This window comes from Scardinius erythrophthalmus, assembly GCF_964197995.2.
Source record: "Scardinius erythrophthalmus genome assembly, chromosome: 3".
Classification (NCBI taxonomy): domain Eukaryota; kingdom Metazoa; phylum Chordata; class Actinopteri; order Cypriniformes; family Leuciscidae; genus Scardinius; species Scardinius erythrophthalmus.
Genome location: NC_138223.1, coordinates 3188809 through 3213425, shown reverse-complemented (window position 1 = coordinate 3213425; position 24617 = coordinate 3188809). Strand labels below are relative to the sequence as shown.

General features: G+C 36.5%; 1 protein-coding gene across 1 annotated transcript; it reads right to left on the bottom strand.

Moving 5' to 3' along the window:
* Nucleotides 1–3285: 3285 nt before the first annotated feature.
* rap2ab (RAP2A, member of RAS oncogene family b) lies at nucleotides 3286–20536 on the bottom strand. The gene is made up of 2 exons (XM_081360874.1): nucleotides 19832–20536; nucleotides 3286–6161 (listed from the first exon to the last, which is right to left on the bottom strand). Exons 1-2 carry the CDS (start codon nucleotides 20143–20145, stop codon nucleotides 5924–5926), a joined length of 552 nt encoding a protein of 183 aa, XP_081217000.1. The 5' UTR covers nucleotides 20146–20536; the 3' UTR covers nucleotides 3286–5923.
* Between the last annotated feature and the right edge of the window lie 4081 nt (nucleotides 20537–24617).

Below are 24617 nucleotides of genomic sequence, written 5' to 3'. Positions count from 1 at the left end.
TTCAAAGCAAAGGGAGAGATTTGCTTATACAGAAATCATAAACCCGCCCCCGGGAACGCAATTTATAGATTATCAAGACAGAATATGCTAATCAATGACTAGAAGATAACTACACATCAGCTTCATAAATTCATCAACTAACCATTCAGAAATGTCCTGTTGCTTCTACATGTTGTCACTTCTTATTGAGTCTCTCCATCATTGTCTGACTCCGGTTTGAACATAAAAGGCTAAAAGTTTTTGAAATTTTCAGTGCGTGTCTGTGTGAGTGCAGCTGTTGAAGCTCCGCCCCCTGTGCCGGGAGCAGCAGCTCATTTGCATTTAAAGGAACACACACAAAACGGTGTGTTCTTGCTCACCCTCAAAAATGTACAATTTTAACATGCTATATGAAAATATCTGTGGGGTATTTTGAGCTAAAACTTCACACACACACTCTGGGGACATCAGAGGCTCATTTTACATCTTGTGAAAAGGGCATTATACCAGCCCTTTAAATGTCATTGCTGTGTGGGAGAAAACACTGAGACACTAAAGAGGGCTTGAGAGAATGCAAAGCCTCTGCACACCACATACAAAACCCACTTTAACATAAACAGAGATACCGTCGTGATGTTATGTTATCGTCCTGTTGCCATGACACCAGTGATGTGGCCTGAGGCGAAACTAGTCCTCTATAGACCTGTTTCTCTCACACACACTTCTCCATCACTGCAGGATCTCAGAGGAGGATGAAAGCTGCTGGAGTGGGTGGTGTGTGAAATCTCCTGTCAAACGTCTCACTCATTCCACAAGATAACAGCGCATTCACTCCGAACGCTGCTAATGCAACATTAAAGTCAAGAAATTCAACATCATAACTCTAATATGAGTGAAAAAAAAATACGTGAAGTATATGTATTTATAACACACAGAATTGCTTTTGTTAATTAAAACATATCATTTTGGTCATTACAATATAAAATACTAATAATAAAACATAAAATAATTATTAAATATATATTACATAAAAGTAAAAATTATAATAATTATTTTATATTATTATATTTTTCTATATTATATATATATATATATATATATATATATATATATATATATATATATATATATATATATATATCGTGGCTTGTATGTAATTTTTAATGTAATATATATAAAATATATATTACATAATTATATTAATTATATTTTATTAAAAATATACATATAATAATTATTTTATATTACTTTATATTACATTATATATAATATATATATATAATTATTTTGTATTATTTTATGTTGTCTATATATATAGACAATATAAAATAATCAAATATAAAATAATTATTAAACATATATTACATATTTTTTATTATATATATATATATTATAAATATATTACATAAAAAATTACGTACAATATATATATATATATATATATATATATATATATATATTATAGAAAAATGTAATAATATAAAATAATTATTATAATTTATACTTTTATGTAATATATATATAATTGTTATATTATTTTTTATATTGTATACATTTTTATATATCTACATTTAAATATTATATAAAAGTATTAATTCATTAATTAATTAAACATGTTGATTTGGCAACTAACTTAAATAAAATAAGCTAAAGTTGAAGTACTAAAATGACCAAAACTGACATAAAAATAAACTGAGGCTTAATAGAAATATAAAAAAAACACATAAAATAACTAAAACACAAAACAAGATTTAAATGAAAACTGACAATATTAAAATAAAAGCCAATTCCAAATATTAATAAGTACTATAATAGTATATAAATAATACTAAAATAACACAGATATTTGATTCTTAATTCTGATTGGTTGACAGACACTTGAGTGTGATTCATTAAAGGTTAGATTGAGTACTGAAGGTTACTGACCAGTCGTTCAGCTCCATCTTCTGGGAAAATCTGATTTAAATGATTTTCCCATTCAAGTAGACGGAGCTGAACGACTGTGAACATGGTCAGTAAACTCAGGAATAAAATCTGACCACAATATAGACTCATATTGAGCATCTTTAGCTCAAATCACAGGCTTTTTCTCAGATAATGAGCATGAAAACGACGACTGGCTCCTGCAGACAAACTCAAACCTGCGTCCACATCTGTGAATAAGATGTTTTTATTGTCGTGTTGAATGAAACCGTATTCACAATCCATTTACCATGGGAGAGGGTAAATGTTCACTTAAAAAAATATAAGATCAATGATGAAAGTTAAAAAGGCAAACCCTTAGTTCACATGGCAAGGCAGATTCGCCCATAGATCGTCCAGGGCCGTTGAGTGTGTGTGTGTGTGTGTGTGTGTGTGTGTTTGTGTGCATCTATTCCGCTTTTTTAGTCTCATCTGCAGTAATATTCACAAATAATGATGTTTTAGCCATGCATATGACCGCTAAATCAACATACTCTAAGTTTGGCATCTTTTTTATAAACTACACACAACCATCTTGAATTGTTTTCAATACATTTTTTTTTTTTTTTTTTTTTTACACATTTTTACATTTCTGGATGATCTTACGGATCACAGACGTGATGGTCTGAATAAGAATTGCTCTGTAATACCAAAAAAAAAGACCAAACGACAATATAGATTAAGAAAACATTATTATCTTATACTCTAATGATTAAATAAACAGAAATAAAATGAAAAAAAAAAAACATATCCACATAAACTTTAATAACAGATTTGGTAGCCTGTAACTCTCCTGAGAAAGGTATGATAAAATGATTTTTCTATTATTATTATTATTATTATTCCTGTCATATTTGCTCAAAGCAGATGAATCGAGGAACTGATAAAGTTAGCCACTATAATTGTTTTCCTCCTCGTGTTTCTGTACAACATTCATGAGGTTGACTGCATTATGATTATTCCTGTTCCACAATATCATTAAATTAACAATCACATCTAGTACAGACTTCAAGATGAATGGGTACTTTCCACAAATAGGGTTCAAAACAGAGCTTGAAATCGTGTCCGTACACCTCAATATTACAGTATATGAGCTGTTTTATTTAATTAACTTAAATTAAATTGATTTAATAACTAGAATACATTTAAAATTAATTTAATTAAATGTAAAATAAATTTTAATTGCTGAATAGTGAAGACCTGTGAGGCCAAAATCACCATTTTAAAGGCTCTTTAAAGTAATTAAATGTAAAATAAATTTTAAATGTAGAAAAAATTATTTTAAATTGTTACCTATTTTTAAATTACACCCCCCCCCCACCCCCACCCTAAAATTAACCGAATATCAATATGATTATTTTTAATTGCTGAATAGTGAAGACCTGTGAGGTGCAAAAGGCCAAAATCACCATTTTAAAGGCTCTTTAAAATTGATTTGTTACATAACTGTTTATCCAACATATCAACAAGTTGTTCGTCTTTATTGCTTAAAAAAAGTAACGGGACCCTTTTCATGGAAAGTGCCGATTGCGTTTCACGAAATACTGTTCCTGCCCGATTCAAAGCTTTTACAGTCTAATCTAAAGCAAGTCCCATGATTGTTTTACTACATTATTACAAAATACATAATTCAGAATTTGCAACATTCTATATCGAGGTGCTAACTGAAAAACCACAACATAATCAGCTGAATATTCCCAGCAGTTTCGTAAATCAAAACGAACACGACGGTACAAAAGAAAAGTGCTTCTCAGGATCCTATTTGGCTTCCTCAAAGAAAATGTCCCTCAAACACTCAAACTGCAACGATCCCTCATCGACATCTCAATATCTCAAACCCCGGACGTCTGATAGTCCCTCGGAGGAAACGTCCCGTTCGCCCGACGACAGTGGGCCGTTTGGAAGAACAAAACTAGCTCATTCTGGCTCTTTATTAAAGTAATGGCAGTTTAAGACATCGGGTTCTATATGTGCAAACGAAATGAGTCTCGTACGTACGAACAGCGTCAAACTCTGAATGAACGTGTTGAAAACATGCGGAGAAAAGAAAGACTCAAGTATGGTGCATTTTTATAACCCCTTTGACCTTTTTTTTTTAGTTTCTTGTCAATTAATAGATCATAATTAAAGGGATGGTTTGGAATAAAATCAACCTAGGGTCCTTTGCACCATGACCTCGAGCCAAACCCCCCCCAGAAGCCTTTTTCCCCTTGGTCGAACATTATTAAAGTTAGAGCTTATTTAGAGATATCAGCCGGATGGCTTAGTGCAGGCGCTAATGGATCCAGTGATGTATCTGGTAAATTACCGCACTAATAATGCCCGGAATGACACCAAACTTCTACAGTAGTACAAATAGGTTCTGTACTTTTGGTTTGTAAGTACATCAGGAGTTTATTTAAATAACACTTGCCTGACAGCTAATGCTACCGCTAACCCGGACGTCGATGCCACTTCCGTGATTTGGGAAAAGCCCGTAAAAGTCCTGGCAGAAAGCGATGCATAAGGATGTAGTTTAACGACGCCCAGTTCCAGGAATGCACTAATATTTTGTTGGTAGTGCCAGTTTGCAACAATTATTAGCTAACACTAAGTTGTCAACACTTCAGAAAAAATAATAATTCTTCGTTACCCTACATCCTTATGCATCGCTTTCTGCAGGACTTTTACAGGCTTTTTTCAACTAAGTGAAGTGACATTGACGTCCGGGTTAGCGGTAGCATTAGCCGTCAGGCAAGTGTTATTTAAATAAACTCCTGATGTACTTATAAACTTTCCAATGCCTCGTTTTATGAGTACAGAACCTATTTGTACTACTGTTGAAGTTTGGTACCATTCTGGGCATTATTAGTGCGGTAATTTACCAGATACATCATTGGATCCATTAGCGCCTGCACTAAGCCATCCGGCTGATATCTCTAAATAAGCTCTAACTTTAATAATGTTCGACCAAGGGAATAAAGGCTTCTGGGGGGTGTCTGGCTCGAGGTCATGGTGCAAAGGACCCTAGGTTGATTTTACTCCGAACCATCCCTTTAAGGCGTTTACACACTGAAGAAAGCTGCATTTGCAGGAAACATGGGTTCACACACGGGGAAAATGCAAACTCACTCGAAATGCCAAGAGCTCGACGGATGCGGAAAAATGTGTTTTCTAAACTTTTATCTGCAGAATTGTCGCAAACAAGGTTTGCATTTTTCATCTACGTCTTTGCAAAGCTCCATTAAAATCAACGGATCTGATGAAGCATTGCCTAAAAGTTACATTTCTCAATATTTTTTTGCACGTTTTTCGTAAACCCTTGCGTTTTGTCATTGCAAAGCATCATTGCAGTTCAAATCAATGGATTTGCAGCTAAAATTCTTTGCACAGTTTTGCAAACCCTTGCGTGTTTTTTTGTGCAATGGACCATTCCCATTGAAATCAATACATCTGAAGCTGTCTAATAGAATTACTCAAGGTTGGTTTGCACAGCTTTCGCAAACCCTAATGTATTTTATCTACGTCTTTGCAAAGCATCATTCCAGTTAAAATCAATGGATTTGCAGCATTCCCCAAAAGTTACAATTCTCAACTTTTTTTTTTTTTTTGCACAGCTTTCGCAAACCCTTGCGTATTTTTTATTTATTTTTTGCAATGCACCATTCCCATTGAAATCACAAGATCTGAATCTCTGCCTAAATGTTAAATGTATCTAAACTTTTGTTCGAACACCCCAACAATTCTTTACGTTTATTTCATCTACGTCAATGCAATGCACCATTCCTGTTGAAATCAATGTATTTGCAGCATTGCTTAAAGTTGCATTTTCTCAAGTTTTGTTTGCACGCTGCAACATCACTTTTGCATCTTTGCATCGCAGCGTTCCCATGTGAATCAACAGATCGGCAGCGTTCTCCAGTGTGTAGACGGCCTTGACGTGTGCATGAGAACGGATGCACCAGTTTTGCGATGATCTTCATGTGGATCCTGATTGCGAGGGTTATTGTATATTGCAGGAGGAACAGCACGGGTCTTCTTTATCCGGCTGAGAGGCGTAGTCCATCTGCCTCACGATCTCTGAGAACAGTTCGTCCACCATGGTTTTGCTCTTGGCTGATGTCTCCATGAACGGACAGCCCCATTCCTCAGCCAGAGCTTGACCCTCGCTCGACGAAACCTCGCGCTCGTTGTCCAGGTCCACCTTGTTTCCCACGAGAATCACGGGCACACGCTCATACCTGTGAATGCACATGACACGATAATGAGTGAGAGATGTGGCATTTCAGCACTAAGAGCAATGACAGTTTCCAAATAGGTTTCCCTGATAGCCCTCCTGCACCTTTGGCTCTCGTCTGCCATTGGTCAGGCAAACGGATAGTCCCGCCCCTAAATTCATCTCATTGGTTGAGTCAACAGTTGACAAAACAGAACAGAGTTGGAAACGAGTCGCAACATCTAATTTATTCTTCAGGAAGTAAAACTACCAATGACTGACTTATTGTAAACATTAAACTGGAATATGAAAACAAATGTTTTAACTCTTTCCATGCCTATTTTCCGTCGATCCATGTTTCTCCTAATAATTTTAACCAAACTTCACCAAAATGGGGTCAAATAATCTTCAGACCAAGAGCGACAGCTACTGGTCAAAAAGTTATAGTTATAACATTGAATTACTCATAATAATTGAACTAGAAATACAATGACCAAACAAATCTTCTCACCCTGTACAGTGTGCATGCAATTGTCCCTAAACAAATACATAACACTTTCCAACAAGGTTTTATTAAAAATAGTAAAAAAAAAAAAGAAAAGAAAAAAAGTTTTATTCAACCACAATAATAACCTTTGGTAAAATGTACCAGTGTCTAATGAATAATTTGCTCCAGGTGAAACTGTTCAATGTGTTTTCTTTACCAAGATTGATGGCAGTTAATACGAGAGCACTTCACTCCAGTTATTGAACCACCATCCGATACCTGAGGTCAAAATCATTAAAGATGATGCAAATGTATTTGTCTTCTTCAATGGTTCAATGGCAATGGTACACTAGCTCTGTGTGTGTGTGTGTGTACTTGTACAACTATCTTTGTGAGGACCAGTTTGAGTTTTAGACCATTGGAGTGAGGACAAAGAGAGTAAAGTGAGGACATTTTGGCCGGTTCTCAGTTTCTGAGAGCCTTTAAAGGCCTGTTTGAGGGTCAAGACTTGGTTTTAGGGATAAGGTTATAATGAGGTTAAGGGTCGGTTTAGGGTAAGGGGTTGGATTAGGCTCTTAGTTGTGATGGGTAAGGTTAGGGTAAGCGGCTAGAGATTGCATTGTGTCAATGAATGTCCTCATAAAGATAGATGTACAAGAATGTGTGTGTGTGTGTGTGTGTGTGTGTGTGTGTGTGTGTGTGTGTGTGTGTGTGTGTGTCGCTGATCCTGGACTGACTCTGAATCATTCCCTCCACAGACTCTGAGTCAGAGCTATTGATCTGTCAGATCCTGCAGCTGAAAAGCGAGTGTCTTTAGAGAAGTGTGTGTCCAGGGCTGTTGAGTCATGAAACACACTCCCAGTGTTTAACACAGAGAGCGGAGGAGTATGCGTTTCATATCAGCTCTAAATAAAGGAAGATCATAGTGACTGTAGAGAGTGATGAAGAGTGAAGATCTCACTGCTCTTTTCCAGCAATCAGGATCATGATCTTCAGACCAAGTATATTTATCAAGTATTAAAGGGATATTTCACCGCTGGAAAGATGAATGTGTATTTAAATTGGGTCATATATGTAGTAGAAATGTGAAATTATTTTAGAAGTTGGAGCCTTCTAGACTGAGAAGAGCCAGAAAATGTATTTTTGGCTCATGTGGATGAAAGACAACAACTCCCAGAATGCACTTGCTTCGCTGCCCTAAGAGGACACGCCCAAGCCACGCCTACCGGTTACAGAGGGCCGTATCGGAAGAAATGATACAGCTAGGCTACTAGTGACTGGAAACTGAAAAGACGGTGTTTTATCATGAGATCCCCCTATGGGCGGGTCGAACACATGCAGAACAGCTCCTCCTACTGGCTGGAGTCTCTCGCCTCTGGACAAATAAATGCTAAATGACGATTTTTGTCCAGACACACAATACAGAAATCTCTCGTCTCAGGCAGACATGAGGGAGGGAAGCACGGTCATTACAAAATACCACCGGGTTTCTACTGATACAAAGCTTAATGCTAATAAGTGAAGTATCCCTTTAAGAAAGAAAGCATGCAAGCAAATCAATGTATGTCTCTTTTTCTAGCATAAAAATATATACATACACACATTTAAGTCTTACTTTCAAACAACAATTTTCCCAATCCCCATAGACTTCCATTGTATATGCATGATTGTAAAAGCACAATTTAGTGTGTCTTTATAAACAGATGGAGGTCTACAATGTTTTCTGCTTTAAGGACAAATAGGAGAAACTGACTTTTTAGAAACACGTGCCAAGCGTCGTTTTAATCTTGAATTTAGTTTAAATGCTGTACACATCACAGAACAATATTAAACTTGATCCAAGTTGCTTTCTTAAAAGCAAGTCTATTCCTTAAGTCTCCCTTTAAGTGTATCGACAGAAGACGAAATATTGGCCGTACTGCCGCTCAAAAATTTGGGCTCAGTTTTAAATTGATCACATTAAAGACATTTATAATGTTGCAAAAGATTCTATTTCAAATAAACTTTCTATTCATCAAAGAATCCTGAAAAAATTGAATGTATCACAGTTTCTATTAAAATATGAAGCAGCAGCAAAACAGTTTTCAACATTGATAATAATCAGAAATGCATCAAATCATCATATTATACTGATTTCTGAAGGATCATGTGACACTGAAGACTGGAGTAATGATGCTGAAAAGTCAGCTTTGATCACAGGATATAAATTACATTTTAAAATATATTCAAATAGAACGCAGTTAATCAAAATTGTAAAAATATTTCACAATTTTTACTGTATTTCTTTTATCAAATAAACGCAGCCTTGGTGAGCAGAAGAGAGTTCTTTCAAAAACATTAAACCGACCCCAAACTTTTGAATGGTAGTGTATATATACACAGTGTATATATAAATGTTAATACTCTGATTGCACTCTGTAAATACAGTGATTCTGTCAGTAGTGAATGCCAGCAGTGATGTTTAACAGGAGCAGGAGTTCAGTGGTGACAGCAGGGCTTCTGGAGCTCGCTGGTGTTTGATTGACACTGTTCAGCATTATTTATGAAGCACCAGACAATCACGTCTCGTTCTGCAATGGCAACGAGCATCATTCACATCACTCACATCATGTTATCACATCCAGCATTCCACCAGCCTCAGCTAATGTTCCTCGACACACTAGCGGGACGTTGTGCAGCGAGAGTGTGAACGGTGAGTGGGAGGTAAGAGGCGCAGATGAAATGTCATCTATTGGTGGCGAGCAGGAGAAACGCTATTTATAGCCTGACTGACACAAGGGACGTCTGAGTCTGAGTCTGAGTCTGAGTTCGACGCATGTTTGAGCAGGTCTGGGAGAGACTGTGTCATACTCATGAACATATGCTGCTTCAGCTCGTGTGTGTGATGGTGTTCACCATGTGGGAAACCCAGACTTTTAAGTTGAAAGCTTGTCATTGAACGAATTATGATGGAAATGAATTGTTATTTTGAATGCTGTACATTCAGTTTGTACACATTTTAAGCACTGCTGATGAAGAATAGCAATAAAGCTGGCGGAGAGAAAAATATTACATATTCAGCCAGTTTATGAAGCGACACGTTCAGCGAAGTGAACTACTCTCCTCAAAACAAATATCCCATCAGTCTCAGCGGCTCATCACACATCTAAAGTCTGCGTTTTGATCTGCGTTTAGTTTCATAAGCACTCTAAGAAAGATTCCTGCATGATTTTAATTGTAATTATCATAGTTATTAAAAAACTAATGTTATGTAACTGTTATGTTTTTAAATATCTGTATATATATATATATATATATATATATATATATATATATATATATATATATATATATATAGGCTATATACATACACACACAGTTGTTATTATATACATACATAATATTGTGATTTTAATTAATTTTAATTTTAATATTTTTTTTATTTCCTAATATTAAAATAATTTGAGATATTTGATATTCCATTATATATATATATATACAGTAAGATATATATATATATATTAAAATTAAATACATATCAAATTAATTTAAAAATGATTAAAATGAATAAAAACTATGTAATTAAATTAAGAATATTATATATATTATATGATTTTTTTAAATGAGATTTTAAATATATATATGTATATATATTTGTGCTGTCAAATCGATTAATTGCGATTAATCGCATCTATCAAAATTGTGTGTATATACAGTATGCGTGTATATATATTATCATATTTATATATGTGTGTGAGTGTGCGTGTCTGTATATATAGATGCGATTAATCGCAATAAATCGATTTGACAGGCCTAATAAATATATTTTAATGTTATAATTTATATATATATATATATATATATATATATATATATATATATATATATATATATATACATGTATGTATATATATGTATATATTTATTTATTTATTTATTTATAAGCAAACTGTTGTTGTTGTTGTTGTTCAGTTTCCTAATGCTGCTTGGCGACATTTTCCACAATGTCATGCCATACATTATCATCTTAATGTCTAAGTGATTAAAATTATTTAATACAGTGACAAGATAACAAACACAGAAGCACTAGTTAAGTGAATATAATTACCCTGGAGTTTAACGAAGCGCGAGCCTTTCATGACCCAAACATCTATTAGAGGATCATTGAAGCATGAGCGTCGGCTCTTAAAGACTGACCGCAGAGATTATGATGAATCCATGACAAGGTGCATTTACCAGTTTAGTATCTGACAGCGGCTCAATAGCTAATTATTCTTTCATGCTACTGCGCGTAAGCTTTGCTTATTGCCTGAAACCATGCGTCACGGCACACGCATTAGACTGAACCACACTGGGGTAATTTACAATCAAATAATGCAATGCATCAAATAGATTTAATCATGCACTTTAATGATGGAAATGGCTAAAGTTTATTGGTGTTGCTTTAGCTTGATTCGCTACAGGAATTAAGCAAGTCAAGTAAAAATAAAAATAAAAGTGCCAAATACAATTTATAGAGAGGAACTGTTTCGAGTGTGAAATGACTGTGATGAGGCACTGAGGGATTTAAAACACTTGATTTCACTGTCCGTCTGTCAGAAAGTGACGGCTGCATTGCTCTGTCCAACGCATTGAAGTCCTCGCCGGCACAGTTGCCCAGTAACGGTTCGACCCCCAGTGCTTAGAAACACAAAAACAGATGTGATGTCTCCAGAGACCCTGCTGGAAGCAATGCATGCTGGGATGCTTTTGGCCAGAAATGCTGGTCAGGCCACACGCTGATTCAGAGCGAAACAAAGGAACCTAGTTGTTAATGAAAACAAAAAGGGGAACGTTTTTTTTTTTTTTCAAAGATCCCAAAATAAAGATGTCTGTCAGAAATGAAAGGCTGAGTAAAGTCCAAACTGACTGAACGAGACACAATGTTCAGAAACTAAACTGCTGGAAGAGTATAGAACATAAAAAAGGATAAAACAACATCAAAGATTAAGAATAAAGTTATGAAAATCATTTTGTTCTGTTTCCTGTGTTTCACGTGTTTAGTTCTGTTTCCTGTTTCACGTGTTTAGTTCCGTTTCCTGTTTCATGTGTGTTTAGTTCCGTTTCCTGTTTCACGTGTTTAGTTCCGTTTCCTGTTTCATGTGTTTAGTTCCGTTTCCTGTTTCACGTGTGTTTAATTCTGTCTCCTGTGTTTCACATGTGTTTAGTTCTGTTTCCTGTTTCATGTGTTTAGTGTTTAGTTCCGTTTCCTGTTTCACATGTTTAGTTCCGTTTCCTGTTTCATGTGTTTAGTTCCGTTTCCTGTTTCATGTGTGTTTAGTTCCGTTTCCTGTTTCACGTGTTTAGTTCCGTTTCCTGTTTCACGTGTTTAGTTCCGTTTCCTGTTTCACGTGTGTTTAGTTCCGTTTCCTGTTTCACGTGTTTAGTTCCGTTTCCTGTTTCACGTGTTTAGTTCCGTTTCCTGTTTCACCTGTGTTTAGTTCCGTTTCCTGTGTTTCACGTGTGTTTAGTTCCGTTTCCTGTTTCACATGTTTAGTTCTGTTTCCTGTTTAATGTGTTTAGTTCCGTTTCCTGTTTCACGTGTGTTTAGTTCCGTTTCCTGTTTCACGTGTGTTTAATTCTGTCTCATGTGTTTCACGTGTGTTTAGTTCCGTTTCCTGTTTCACGTGTTTAGTTCCGTTTCCTGTTTCATGTGTGTTGTTCAGTTTCCTGTTTCACGGGTTTAGTTTCGTTTCCTGTTTCACATGTTTAGTTCCGTTTCCTGTTTCATGTGTGTTTAGTTCCGTTTCCTGTTTCACGTGTTTAGTTCTGTTTCCTGTTTCATGTGTGTTTAGTTCCGTTTCCTGTTTCACGTGTTTAGTTCCGTTTCCTGTTTCACGTGTTTAGTTCCGTTTCCTGTTTCACGTGTGTTTAGTTCCGTTTCCTGTTTCATGTGTGTTTAGTTCCGTTTCCTGTTTCACGTGTTTAGTTCTGTTTCCTGTTTCATGTGTGTTTAGTTCCGTTTCCTGTTTCACGTGTGTTTAGTTCCGTTTCCTGTTTCACGTGTTTAGTTCCGTTTCCTGTTTCACGTGTGTTTAGTTCCGTTTCCTGTTTCACGTGTTGAGCCATATCGCATTAATTATCGCAGGCGATACGTCCGCGATATTAATGCGATATGGCTCAGCTTGTCAGTGAACTACGGCTCTTTGTAGTGAATGCCGCTCCATCTGAAAGCAGGTGATGGCGATTTACTACTAATCAAGGAACCGGCTTTACTGACGAGATGCACCTAACAATGTCATGCGATATATCGCCCAGCCCTAGAATAAAGGGGCGGGGCCTGGTTGAGTTAGTTAGTAGTGTGTTAAACTGGCGGTTATGTTAAGGGACGGGACATTTCCCAAACACACTTGAAGCGCTCGACCAATCACAACACACTGAACCAGCCGACCAATCAGAGCAAAGTGTGCTTTTCAGAAGGAGGGGCTTCATAGAGACAGGAAGTAAACAGAGCGTTACTGACAGACTGGGAAGAGACGAGCCGCAACAATGGAGAATATGAGGAAAATAATCAACATTTAAGCAGGAACACCTGTTCTAGTAGAGCCTAAAACAACACCAAGACTTTGATAAAGGGCATAATAGGTCGTATTTAAATAGTATAAAGTACCTGAACTGATGTGAAAATACAAGCGCTATACATCAAGTAAAAGGTCACAATGCAAGTAAAAGGTAGAAAAGTAGCCAAACCAATTTTAAAGTCGTACAACATACATAATCACCTTCGGTGTAGAGAAATAGAGGAAATCTTCTCTTCAGAGTGAAACACAAATGAAGACAGATGAGTTCATGTTAATACGCCGCAGCTTTGCTCGCGGTCGCAGCAGTGCAGTGGAGCGAACAGTAAATTGGAGCAGGTTAAAAAGCAATCATCATCTTCAGTGGCCTTCCCGTTCCCTACACACTCTCTCCAGGACACGCTTTTCCATGTGTTTCAGAGCTAGGAGAATAGGAAAAACACTCCCACAAAACTGATTTCAGATGAGTGGGAAATGTCAATGTCTATGGGCTCAAACAGCAGGTTTCCCTCAGGAACACAATCTCATCTTCCAAGAAGGAAGGTCTCGTGGGACACAGTTACACCCTCATCCAATCCACGATCACAACATTTACTTTACAAAGCTGGGATTACACACGCTGTTGCATTAAAAACGCCTAAATGCAATCAGATATGAAACACAAGTTGTAATGACTACAGGAAATCATAAACTAATTCACAGGTAAAGTGCATTTATAATGTTACAAAAGAAATGCTGTTCATTTGAACCTTCTATTCATCAAATAATCTTGAAAAATAAAAAATATATCACAGTTTCCCCAAAAATATGAAGTTTTCAACATTGATAATGTTTCTCGAGCATCAAATCCTCATATTAGAATGATTTCTGAAGGATCATGTGACACTGAAGACTGGAGTAATGATGCTGAAAATTCAGCTTTGATCACAGGATATAAATTACATTTTACTATATATTCACATAGAAACAGTTATTTTAAATTGTAATAATATTTCACTATTTTTACTGTATTTTTGATAAAAAAAATTAGTCTTGGTGAGCAGAAGGGACTTCTTTCAAAGCACACACAATTAATATAATAAATGTTATATAAGTTCTGTCTAAAGGGAGTCTGAATGTCATTAACACATTTATGAATTTCCTTCAAATTAATTCAATAATGCTTTTAGATATGCATTAGCATAACACATTTTACAACATGTAAATGCTTTCACAGAATTGCACACATTTTTAGTATGGCAGATTCTGTGAAGCAGCGCACAGATTGTGTGTGGGCCGTGTGTTTAAACACCTGCTGTAGCTTAATTGAATACATGGATGTGTTTTTTAATCTAAATTCATTGAAGAGTGTTTCACATTAGACGGAGAGCAGAAGAGTGACGGGTCCGCCCACATTTCCTCTTCCCAGGGTCTCGCTGCCAAAAGTCCAGCAAGTCTTTGGGTTAGTGCGCGCTAATGCACTCGTGATGTTTCTCTGGCTTCCACCGGCACACAATCTCATTTATATTGTGGTGAGTGTGCAAATCTCACCAGCGTTACTGTAGTTATCATCAGCCGTCTCAGCATGTGTCTGCAGATTAACAACCTGTGCCAGAGCTTCAGATATCTTTCTGCAGGTTCTGGCATAAAACCGTGCCAACTCAATTCATAATGCGAGAGATAAAGCTGCAAAAAAATATAATGTGCTTAATGGCGGGAATCTCAACATGAACTTCAACCTTCCCTCAGACCTGATTTATCTATTTCTTTAATGCATTTTCACTTAAAGTGATTTCACAGAGTTGTGCAAGTGTCATATCTCATATATCGCTCAGCACTACAATTCATTTATTTAATAATGCATTTATTTGTTTATTTAGCAAGTAAGATGCATAAATGCACAGTTGCTACAATTGCTGAACCCAAACATGCACAAAAATAACTAAATATGGGCTATGCTTCATGCTTTATAAACTATTCCGCACCAAATCAGTCCAAGCGCAAGTTACAAAAGACTTTCAGGATGTTCTGCATCAAAGATGACAAGATGCTGCATGCAAATATGGCAAAATTATGGAAGCTTGTTTCCGCCACAGAATAAAACATTTTAAAAGATAATTGTGACTTTTTTTCTCGCAATTGCGACTTTATATCACGCAATTCTGACTTTATACCTCGCAATTCTGACTTTATACCTCGCAATTCTGACTTTATATCTCGCAATTCTGACTTTTTATCTCACAATTGCGAGTTTACATCTCGCAATTCTGACTTTATTTCTCAGAATCGCGCGATATAAAGTCGCAATTGCGTGAAATAAAGTCGCAATTGTGTCTTATAAAGTCAGACTTCTGACTTTTTTTCTCGCAATTGCGACTTTATATCACACAATTCTGACTTTATATCTCGCAATTCTGACTTGATATCTCACAATTGTGACTTTATTTCACGCAACTGCAACTTTATTTCACGCAATTCTGACTTTATATCTCGCAATTCTGACTTTATTTCACGCAATTGCGACTTTATTTCACGCAATTGCGACTTTATTTCACACAATTCTGACTTTATGGGCCCTATCTTGCACCCAGCGCAACTGACTTTGTACACCGACGCATGTATCATTCCTATTTTGCACCCGCGCAAAGCGCGCTTTTCCCTCCACAGAAGCACGTCGCAAAACTAGGGAATGAACTTGCGCTCCCTGGGCGGTTCAGCGCAAAAAAGGAGGCGTGTTCTGGCGCAAACATTCCTTCATGCTATTTTGCAGGTTTAGAAAACAATTGCGCCACTAACCAGGAAAAAATAGCTTAAAGTCAGTGGGGCGTTGCACATGTTATTCATATGCTATTTTAAGGGCGCATGCTTGGCCATAATCAATGAAGCGTGTGCACAACGCGCATACACTTTGATTCTCTCATCTACACAGAAGCAGCCGTTTTCATTTTTGCAAATCATACATTATTACGATAGATAGATAGATAGATAGACAATTTATTATAAAAGCATACATCTAGCCTACACATTTACCCAAATTATCCTACGCCTTTTTAACCGAAGTTAATTTGGGTGGGTTTCTCCATCCCCAACGTCCCTGACGAGAGCGTTGCTCTCCTTGGCTGTGAACGCTCCTGGCAAATCCGCCGTTATAATAGGAATCCGCTTTAGAACAAGCGCGCCTGCTCTTAAAGGGAATGTGAGATGTCGCTCTGATTGGTTTATTTCACGTTACGCCCAAACCACACCTATGAATAAAGAAGCTACTTCAGACCAACCCATTTTAGATTTGCGCCTGGCACAAGAGTCATTTATCCCGCCGGGTAAATAGCAACAGCGCCAAGACCCGCCCACAAAGTTACTTGCGCTTTGCGCTTTGACACTTACGTTTCAGATCGTTAAAATAGGGCCCAATATCTCGCAATTCTGACTTTATATCTCGCAATTCTGACTTTATATCTCGCAATTCTGACTTTATTTCACGCAATTGCGACTTTATATCACGCAATTCTGACTTTATATCTCGCAATTCTGACTTTATATCTCGCAATTCTGACTTTATTTCACGCAATTGCGACTTTATATCTCACAATTCTGACTTTATATCTCGCAATTCTGACTTTATATCTTGCAATTCTGACTTTATATCTTGCAATTCTGACTTTATTTCACGCAATTGCGACTTTATATCACGCAATTCTGACTTTATATCTCGCAATTCTGACTTTATATCACGCAATTCTGACTTTATATCTCGCAATTCTGACTTTATATCTTGCAATTCTGACTTTATATCTCGCAATTCTGACTTTATATCTTGCAATTCTGACTTTATTTCACGCAATTGCGACTTTATTTTACGCAATTCTGACTTTATATCTCGCAATTCTGACTTTATAACACGCAATTGCGACTTTATATCTCGCAATTCTGACTTTATATCTTGCAATTCTGACTTTATTTCACGCAATTGCGACTTTATTTTACGCAATTCTGACTTTATATCTCGCAATTCTGACTTTATATCTTGCAATTCTGACTTTATATCTCGCAATTCTGACTTTATATCTTGCAATTCTGACTTTATTTCACGCAATTGCGACTTTATTTTACGCAATTCTGACTTTATATCTCGCAATTCTGACTTTATATCTCGCAATTCTGACTTTATATCTCGCAATTCTGACTTTATTTCACGCAATTGCGACTTTATTTTACGCAATTCTGACTTTATATCTCGCAATTCTGACTTTATAACACGCAATTGCGACTTTATATCATGCAACTCTGACTTTATATCTCCCAACTGCGTATTATAAAGTCAGAATTGCGAGATATAAACATGCAATTCTGAGAAAAAAAGTCCGAATTTCAAGTATATTTCTCGCAATTGCGACTTCATATCACGTAGTTCTGACTTTATAACCTGCAATTGCAACTTTATATGACGAAATTCTGAGATAAAAAGTCAGAATTGTGAGATTAAAAAGTCGCAATTACCTTTTTTTACAATTCACTCTGTGGCGGAAACAAGCTTCCATACAAAATCGTGCATGCAAAAAAAACAACAAAAAAAACCTCTTTATATATGATATTTTCAGGGAACTGTGCATTGATGTCATGACTTGATTACCGTGGTAAAGTGTCCGGTTACTGACCGCCACTAGAACCTCTCCACTATTGTTCATAATGACTCCATCAGGCAATTTTTAAGGGTGCTTTTGCTATTAAAATGCAACAGTTACTGTATTTGTCATGATCAACCACACACATCCGAATAGACAGAAAATGGCAGAAGACATAAAGTGCATAAATAAGAGCTTTTTAAAAGCTTTTCTCACTCAAGGTTCTGACAGGATAATTCAGGCCTTTCAGGTTTTGCAGCTTCAGTGATGAATCTTTTGTCTCTTTGTGCTTTACCTCACGCTCGCTTTATAATTGTTCTGTAGGTCCTGTTTATGAAAGCAGTGTGTGTTCAAACCTTTTTTAAGAGTCAATGTGGAAAAAACACAAACAATACAGCATCTGTTTCTAGGCCTGAGGTTAAACTACGGAAAGATTATAACAGACGCTGCCTCCCGTTGGACTTATTATTAACGGCACCGTCATATTATTCCACACACACACACACACACACACACACACACACACACACACACACACACACACACACACACACACACACACACACACACACACACACACACACACACACACACACAGTGTTTCCATCTTCTTAACTTGGAAAACCTTGGAAAGTTCACCTCGCTCAGAGAAGACAAACTACCGGCTTTACAGACTCATCGGTACCATGGTAAAATTAGGGTACTTTAATACAGTGTGTAACATGATACAGAATGATTACTACATTTATATAACACTTACAAACAAATTACTGTGACAGTACCCTGGTAAAATGATGGTATAAGATGCTAATACCATGGTACTTTTAATATTTACCATAGTACATGTCAAAAAACATGTTTATACCGTCGTTTTCTGTCTTCTTTTACCTTTTTGTTTTTACCTTGCATTTACAAGAAAGAACTGTGGCAGAACCATGGTAAAATGACAGTATCACATGCTATTAATACCATGGCACTTCAATATTTACCATAGTACATGTCCAAAAACATGGTAATACCATTGTTTTCAGTGAGTTTACTGCTTTTACCTCACAGTAAAAATGATGGCAATGCCATGGCTCTTTAATACAGTGTGTATACAATGGTTTTGAATGATTATCATATTAATATATGTCATAGAAATGTGATTATAAAAAAAGTACTATGGTAGTACCATGGTAAAATGAAAGTAGCTATCACAAGCTACTTTAATATTTGCATGGTACATGCCATTATTTTCTGTGTTTATTGCTATTCTCCTTGGATTTACAAATAACTATTGTGGCAATGTCATGGTAAAATGACAAGCTAATACCATGGTACTGTACCATGGTAAAACATGGTATGACCAACTTACATGTCTGTAACAATGACAAAAACAATGTGGAAGTACAGTAATTTTATGGTATCGTGAGGTTTGTCAATGTGCTTCAAATAAATACTATGATCTGCACATCATGGACTTCAATAGAGTTAAAATGATGGTGTGGTAATATGATATTTCCATCATTGATTATTGCAATACAATGCAGTGATTTTGTCCAAGAGGCTTTTTGATACAGTGTGTATACAATGGTATTGAATGATTATCATATTAATATAAGTCATAAGAAAGGTGCTTATAAAAAGTACTGTGGTAAAACCATGGTCAAATTAAAGCATCACAAGCTACTTTAATTATTATTATCTGTAGGTTTATTGCTATTCTCCTTGAATTTACAAAAATAAAATAAAATAACTATTGTGGCAGTGTCATGGTAGAATGATAGTATTGATACTATGATATGCACATCATGGAGTTCAACTAGTGTTAAAATTATGGCATTAGGTGGTAATACCATGGTATTCATATCCATCATTGATTATTGCAATACAATGCAGTGGTTTTGTCTAAAGAAGGAGCTTCGCGTGTCTTACCTCTAAATTGACAAGATAATACCATGGTACTTTAATGTGTACCATGGCAAAATATGGTACGAACAACTGTAACAATGGGTAATACGGTCCCTCAAAGAATGCCACGCTATTCCCATCATTGATTGCAATGCAATGCAGTGGTTTAGTCGCTTACCTCTTGACCCGGATGATCTGGTCTCTCATGGGCTTGATGTCCTGGAAGCTCTGCTGGTTGACGAGGCTGTAGACCAGGATGAAGCCCTGGCCGTTCTTGATGTACAGGTCCCGCATGGACGCGAACTGCTCGGTACCGGCCGTGTCCAGGATCTCCAGCACCGACGGCGACGAGTCCACCTCGATCTCCTTCCGGTAGAAGTCTTCGATGGTCGGGTCGTACTTCTCGATGAAGGTCCCGGTCACGAACTGGACCGTGAGCGCAGATTTGCCGACCCCTCCACTGCCGAGCACCACCACCTTATACTCGCGCATTGCGCACAGAACCGAACCGAGTGACGCGCGTGAAGGAACCAGCTAACAGTGTCCGAGCCGATCAGAAGCGATGGGAAACTTGCATTGAATATCGCAGAAGTCGAGCAGACCAGGAGCCATGGCTGGCTGTGTTACACTCACCATAGAGACAAATAACAGAAGCGCGCAAAGAGCCACCGCGCGGGCTTCATGGCATCCGTAACCATGTAGAAGAGCCAGAACCCGACAGATGCGTGAAGAAGAAATCACCTCTGTGCGTGCATACAAGCGCTGAACACATCACGCGTCCCCTCCCTGACGCATCCCAGAATAGAAGATGCACACTATTCTGCATCTTACAGCATCTTCAACCGCCATACTCTCGGGTGGAGACCTTCTGAAGCCAGAACACACCGTCTCGGGGCGAGGATAGGAGTTTTATAGCGGATTGATGCTGTGAGCGTTCAATGGGCGCGGAGGAGTTCGACAAGCCACGCCCACTGTTCTTAATAAGGCAATGGTTGCGAGAGGTGGGCGGGACTTCCGCTTTTCACTCCGGCGCGGTTGGTTCCAGGATCAGTTGAGCGACCAATGAGAGGCGGCGCAGGGGGCGTGTCAATAAATGATGCTGTTCCTATGGCAACAGTGCGTCGCCCGCATCAGCACCTGAAATAGAAAGCAACAGGGATGCGGCCATTGTGTGTGAGTGTGTGTGTGTGTACTGATGGAGGCCGCGAGTCTGCAGTGTTCATCAAACTATTTCAATACTTCAATTCATTACATCTGCAGGATTACTGTACTTCATCAACATGTTCTGCTAACGACAAAGGTTCATTTTAAACACTATATTTAAAAAATGCCACTTTATATATATATATACATATATATATACACACACACACACACACACAATGGCATTCATACATATTTCAGGAAGTCTTTATGTAATACAGGCCCATACAGAGGAATATTGTGCAGCTCTTACCTCTTCATAAATGATCCATCTCCACATGTCAAGGAATTCAGCTTTCATAAGAAAGGCTCGAGTTACATCAGATGTATAAAGCATCAGCAGTTCACAGGGTATAAATCATCATAAAAGTGGTTTATTTTGTTTCAAAATCGTATAAATGTACGAGGTGGCGACAGACACACAGGGTACAAAACAGCACAGGGCAAAAGACACTATACTTTATAACAACGATATGTGTTTCAAGTTAATACTTGTTCAAAACAATCACTTCAGCAAAGTTTGTGCTATTTTAGGTTTATTTTGACAAGTAAAATAAAAATCATTATTCTTCAATAAATATACTGTCATTAAAATACAGGGGCGTCACGAGGCCCTTTTTAGGGGGGCTTCAGCCCCCCTAAACTTCTGCCCAGCCCCCCTAAAAAATATTTGATTAATATATTTTTTATCGCTTCAGTCCCCTTTAAAAAGTTTCGGCTCCTCCCCTTATCTGAGTCTGCTTGGATTTAGCGCATTTTTCAATCTGCAGGGGCGCCGAGCAGAGCGAACATCAGAGAGTACAAGGTGTGTCGTGAGTGCATTTATTGATAGATTGCTATGATATTACATCTGCATCGGTGCAGTTCTTTGTCATTTATGCATTGCAGTTTACATAATGTAATGTTACTGGAGCATTGAGAGCAACACGGGACGGTTCGGTTTCTCATCCAATACCAATACGTTTCGCTGCGTTCACCTTCAGCCCTTATCAGTGTGATAGTTGTTTTTTTCTACAAAACAAAAATGAAGCGATTAACACCCATGAAAACATACTTTAGAAAACGATCATGATTTATTTTAATTTACTTTTTAAACTTTAAAACATATTATTTTGTATTTCGGCATTACATTATGCTGCCATGCACAGAAATGATTAAAGACACACATCATTGTCTGAAAGCACTAGATGGCCCAGAGAGAGAAACATCATGTGGAGTTATTTTGTTTTGTATTAATAAATATAGTTTTGTATATATATATAATATAATAATGTATATATATATATAATATATAATAATGTATAATAATTAATATAATATATAATAATATAATAATAATATAATAAAATATAAATATAATAATGAATCAGTAGAAGTGTATACATATATTAGAGTAAGAGTAGAGTAAAGGGATTTGTGGTTTTCTTTTAAGCACTTGATTTATAGAAGTGGCAAATTGATAATTCATGTTGTTATTTTTAATAAATAGAAATAAATATAGAACAGATTAATCATATTGCCAATAGACAGTTACATTAATACACGTTTAGCTGGTTAGTTAAATGATTTGAAATTAAATAGATTTTCACGGGGTGACTTGATGAATAACCAACCGTATTGTTGATTACAAAGCTTAAAAAATAAAATAAATAATTTATATTTCATTGTAGATGGACTTAGTTACCTAGCTTTCCTGGTAGCTTTGTCTGAGAATGATTCATAAATCAACCTATCAGTTGACCCTATGTTTACTTTCTTCACTGACAGACAAAAATAAAAAGCCTATATCAGTCAAAGCTCAGCTTTAGGAGTGGAAAAGACAGAGCAAGATAAAAACAAAGAGAAAAAGAGTGTGATGCTGATGAGGTGAGAAATAAACAGCTGCCCGCACATGGTTTTAAAGCTATTGTCATCCAATTTTTTTGGCCTTCAAAACATCTTAAAATGCACATATGTAGATCAGAGAAATCAAAATTTTCTCGGGGGAGCATGCCCCCGAATCCCCCTAACTACCTCACATTCGGTACCTCAGCGATTATAAAACCGTGCCATATTCATGTTACTGGATGAATGAATGAAACTACTTAATAATGAGCATTAGACCATAAACTAACTTTTTTTTTTTTTTACATCATACCCTCATTGGGGGCTGAGCCCCCCTAAAATTAAAATCCTAGAATCGCCCCTGTTAAAATATTTGCATTTTAAAAATACAGAAGAAAAAAATATTTTAAAAAATAAAGACTTTGAAAGCATTGAATGTGATCCCATAATCATTTAATATAGATTTGCAATACGGTAGTAGCAATTATTATATGATATGATTAATATTTTTTTTAAAATATGTTGGTTTCATTAGAAATATGATTATCTCTAAGGTGGACACCAGACTTAATATATGATATCTACCATCAAACCATCTCATGTAAACAAATGGAAAAGTCAGTCGGCTGTTTATAATCATGTTAATTATTGTGTCTTTCGCCTCGATAGCAGCGGCGCCTTTTACCATAAATACCATACTTTTACATATTCTTGAAACCTGATGCTTTATCTGAAAATCATTAACAAGACCTTTGTTTCAAAATATTTTCAATAACTTTAGCTATTCCCATTTGCTACTTAAATCTACAACATTTTTTAAAAACATTAAATATTATATCAAATTAGCACAGAATCAACTTTTGCTGTCTGAGATCAGCCAAATTCTATAAATATCCTATGAATATGCAAATGAGCCCCGCCTCCACTCAGAGATCCACTGGCTGACGATCACACGTTGATCTGATTGGTTACAAGGTAGTTTGTGACGTCAGAAACACCAGCGATTTCAAAGCGTGTTTTTGAGACTGTCTTTGGTTCACTGCAGTTTTAAGGAGAAAATACTCAGCAATGCTGTCGACTTATGATTTTTGCATATGTTAAAGCTTATTAAAAACACCACATAGACACATAAACAACATTAAAAGCTGGATTTTCAACACAGAAAATCATTTTTTAATAAAAGTGCTGAGCTGAATTTTTGTGCCATCTAGTGGTTTAAACGAGAATAAAGTCAAAAGCGTCTTTAGCCCAGTTGTTCTCTAATGACTTTCCAATCCTGTGTGACTTTTATTCTTCAGTGCAACACAGATATTTTCCAAGCAATTAAAATCAATGTACTTAAAAAAGGACCATAAAAGCATCAGAAAAGTATGTAAACAGGGTTGGAAGGTTGGTATAAGAGTAACACAATTACTACAAGATCACTCAGTTTTAAATATCATGTTAAAAGGGTGGAATCAGATGATAATACTATTATGATCACAATATTCATTTAGCATAGTATTTCCGTTACACACAATTTTATCAGTAAAAAGACAACTGGGAGACAGAAAATTTCAATTAGTTTGATGCATTTCCCTTCTGTGCCAAAAGACGATGGAAACTGTGTTAGCCATTTCATTTCATGGTACTTGTTCAGGGTTGCTGCAGGTTTTATGAAGGTAAATTTAATATTTTATAAAGACTTCTTTAAATCCAAGTAAAGAAAACGTAAGGGATAAATTTAAGAGAACACAATATGTTAATATGTCTAAGCAACACTTAAGAGTCTGAAAGCATATCTTCCAACACATATCCATTATATTTTCATTCATTTCAAGTAGCTTGCATCGCCTTCTGATCAAAATGCAAACATTTTTTATAATAAATCATGATCTTCCTCAGTGTTTTTGACTTGTTTTCCAGTGCAACTGTATAAAGATTCTTACATCAAGATG

Excerpts from the sequence above, each read along its gene's own strand:
- rap2ab (XM_081360874.1), bottom strand. The coding sequence starts at position 20,145 with ATGCGCGAGTATAAGGTGGTGGTGCTCGGCAGTGGAGGGGTCGGCAAA. Across the intron at positions 6,162-19,831 it reads CAGATCATCCGGGTCAAGAG|GTATGAGCGTGTGCCCGTGA; the intron begins GTAAGCGACTAA and ends GTGCATTCACAG.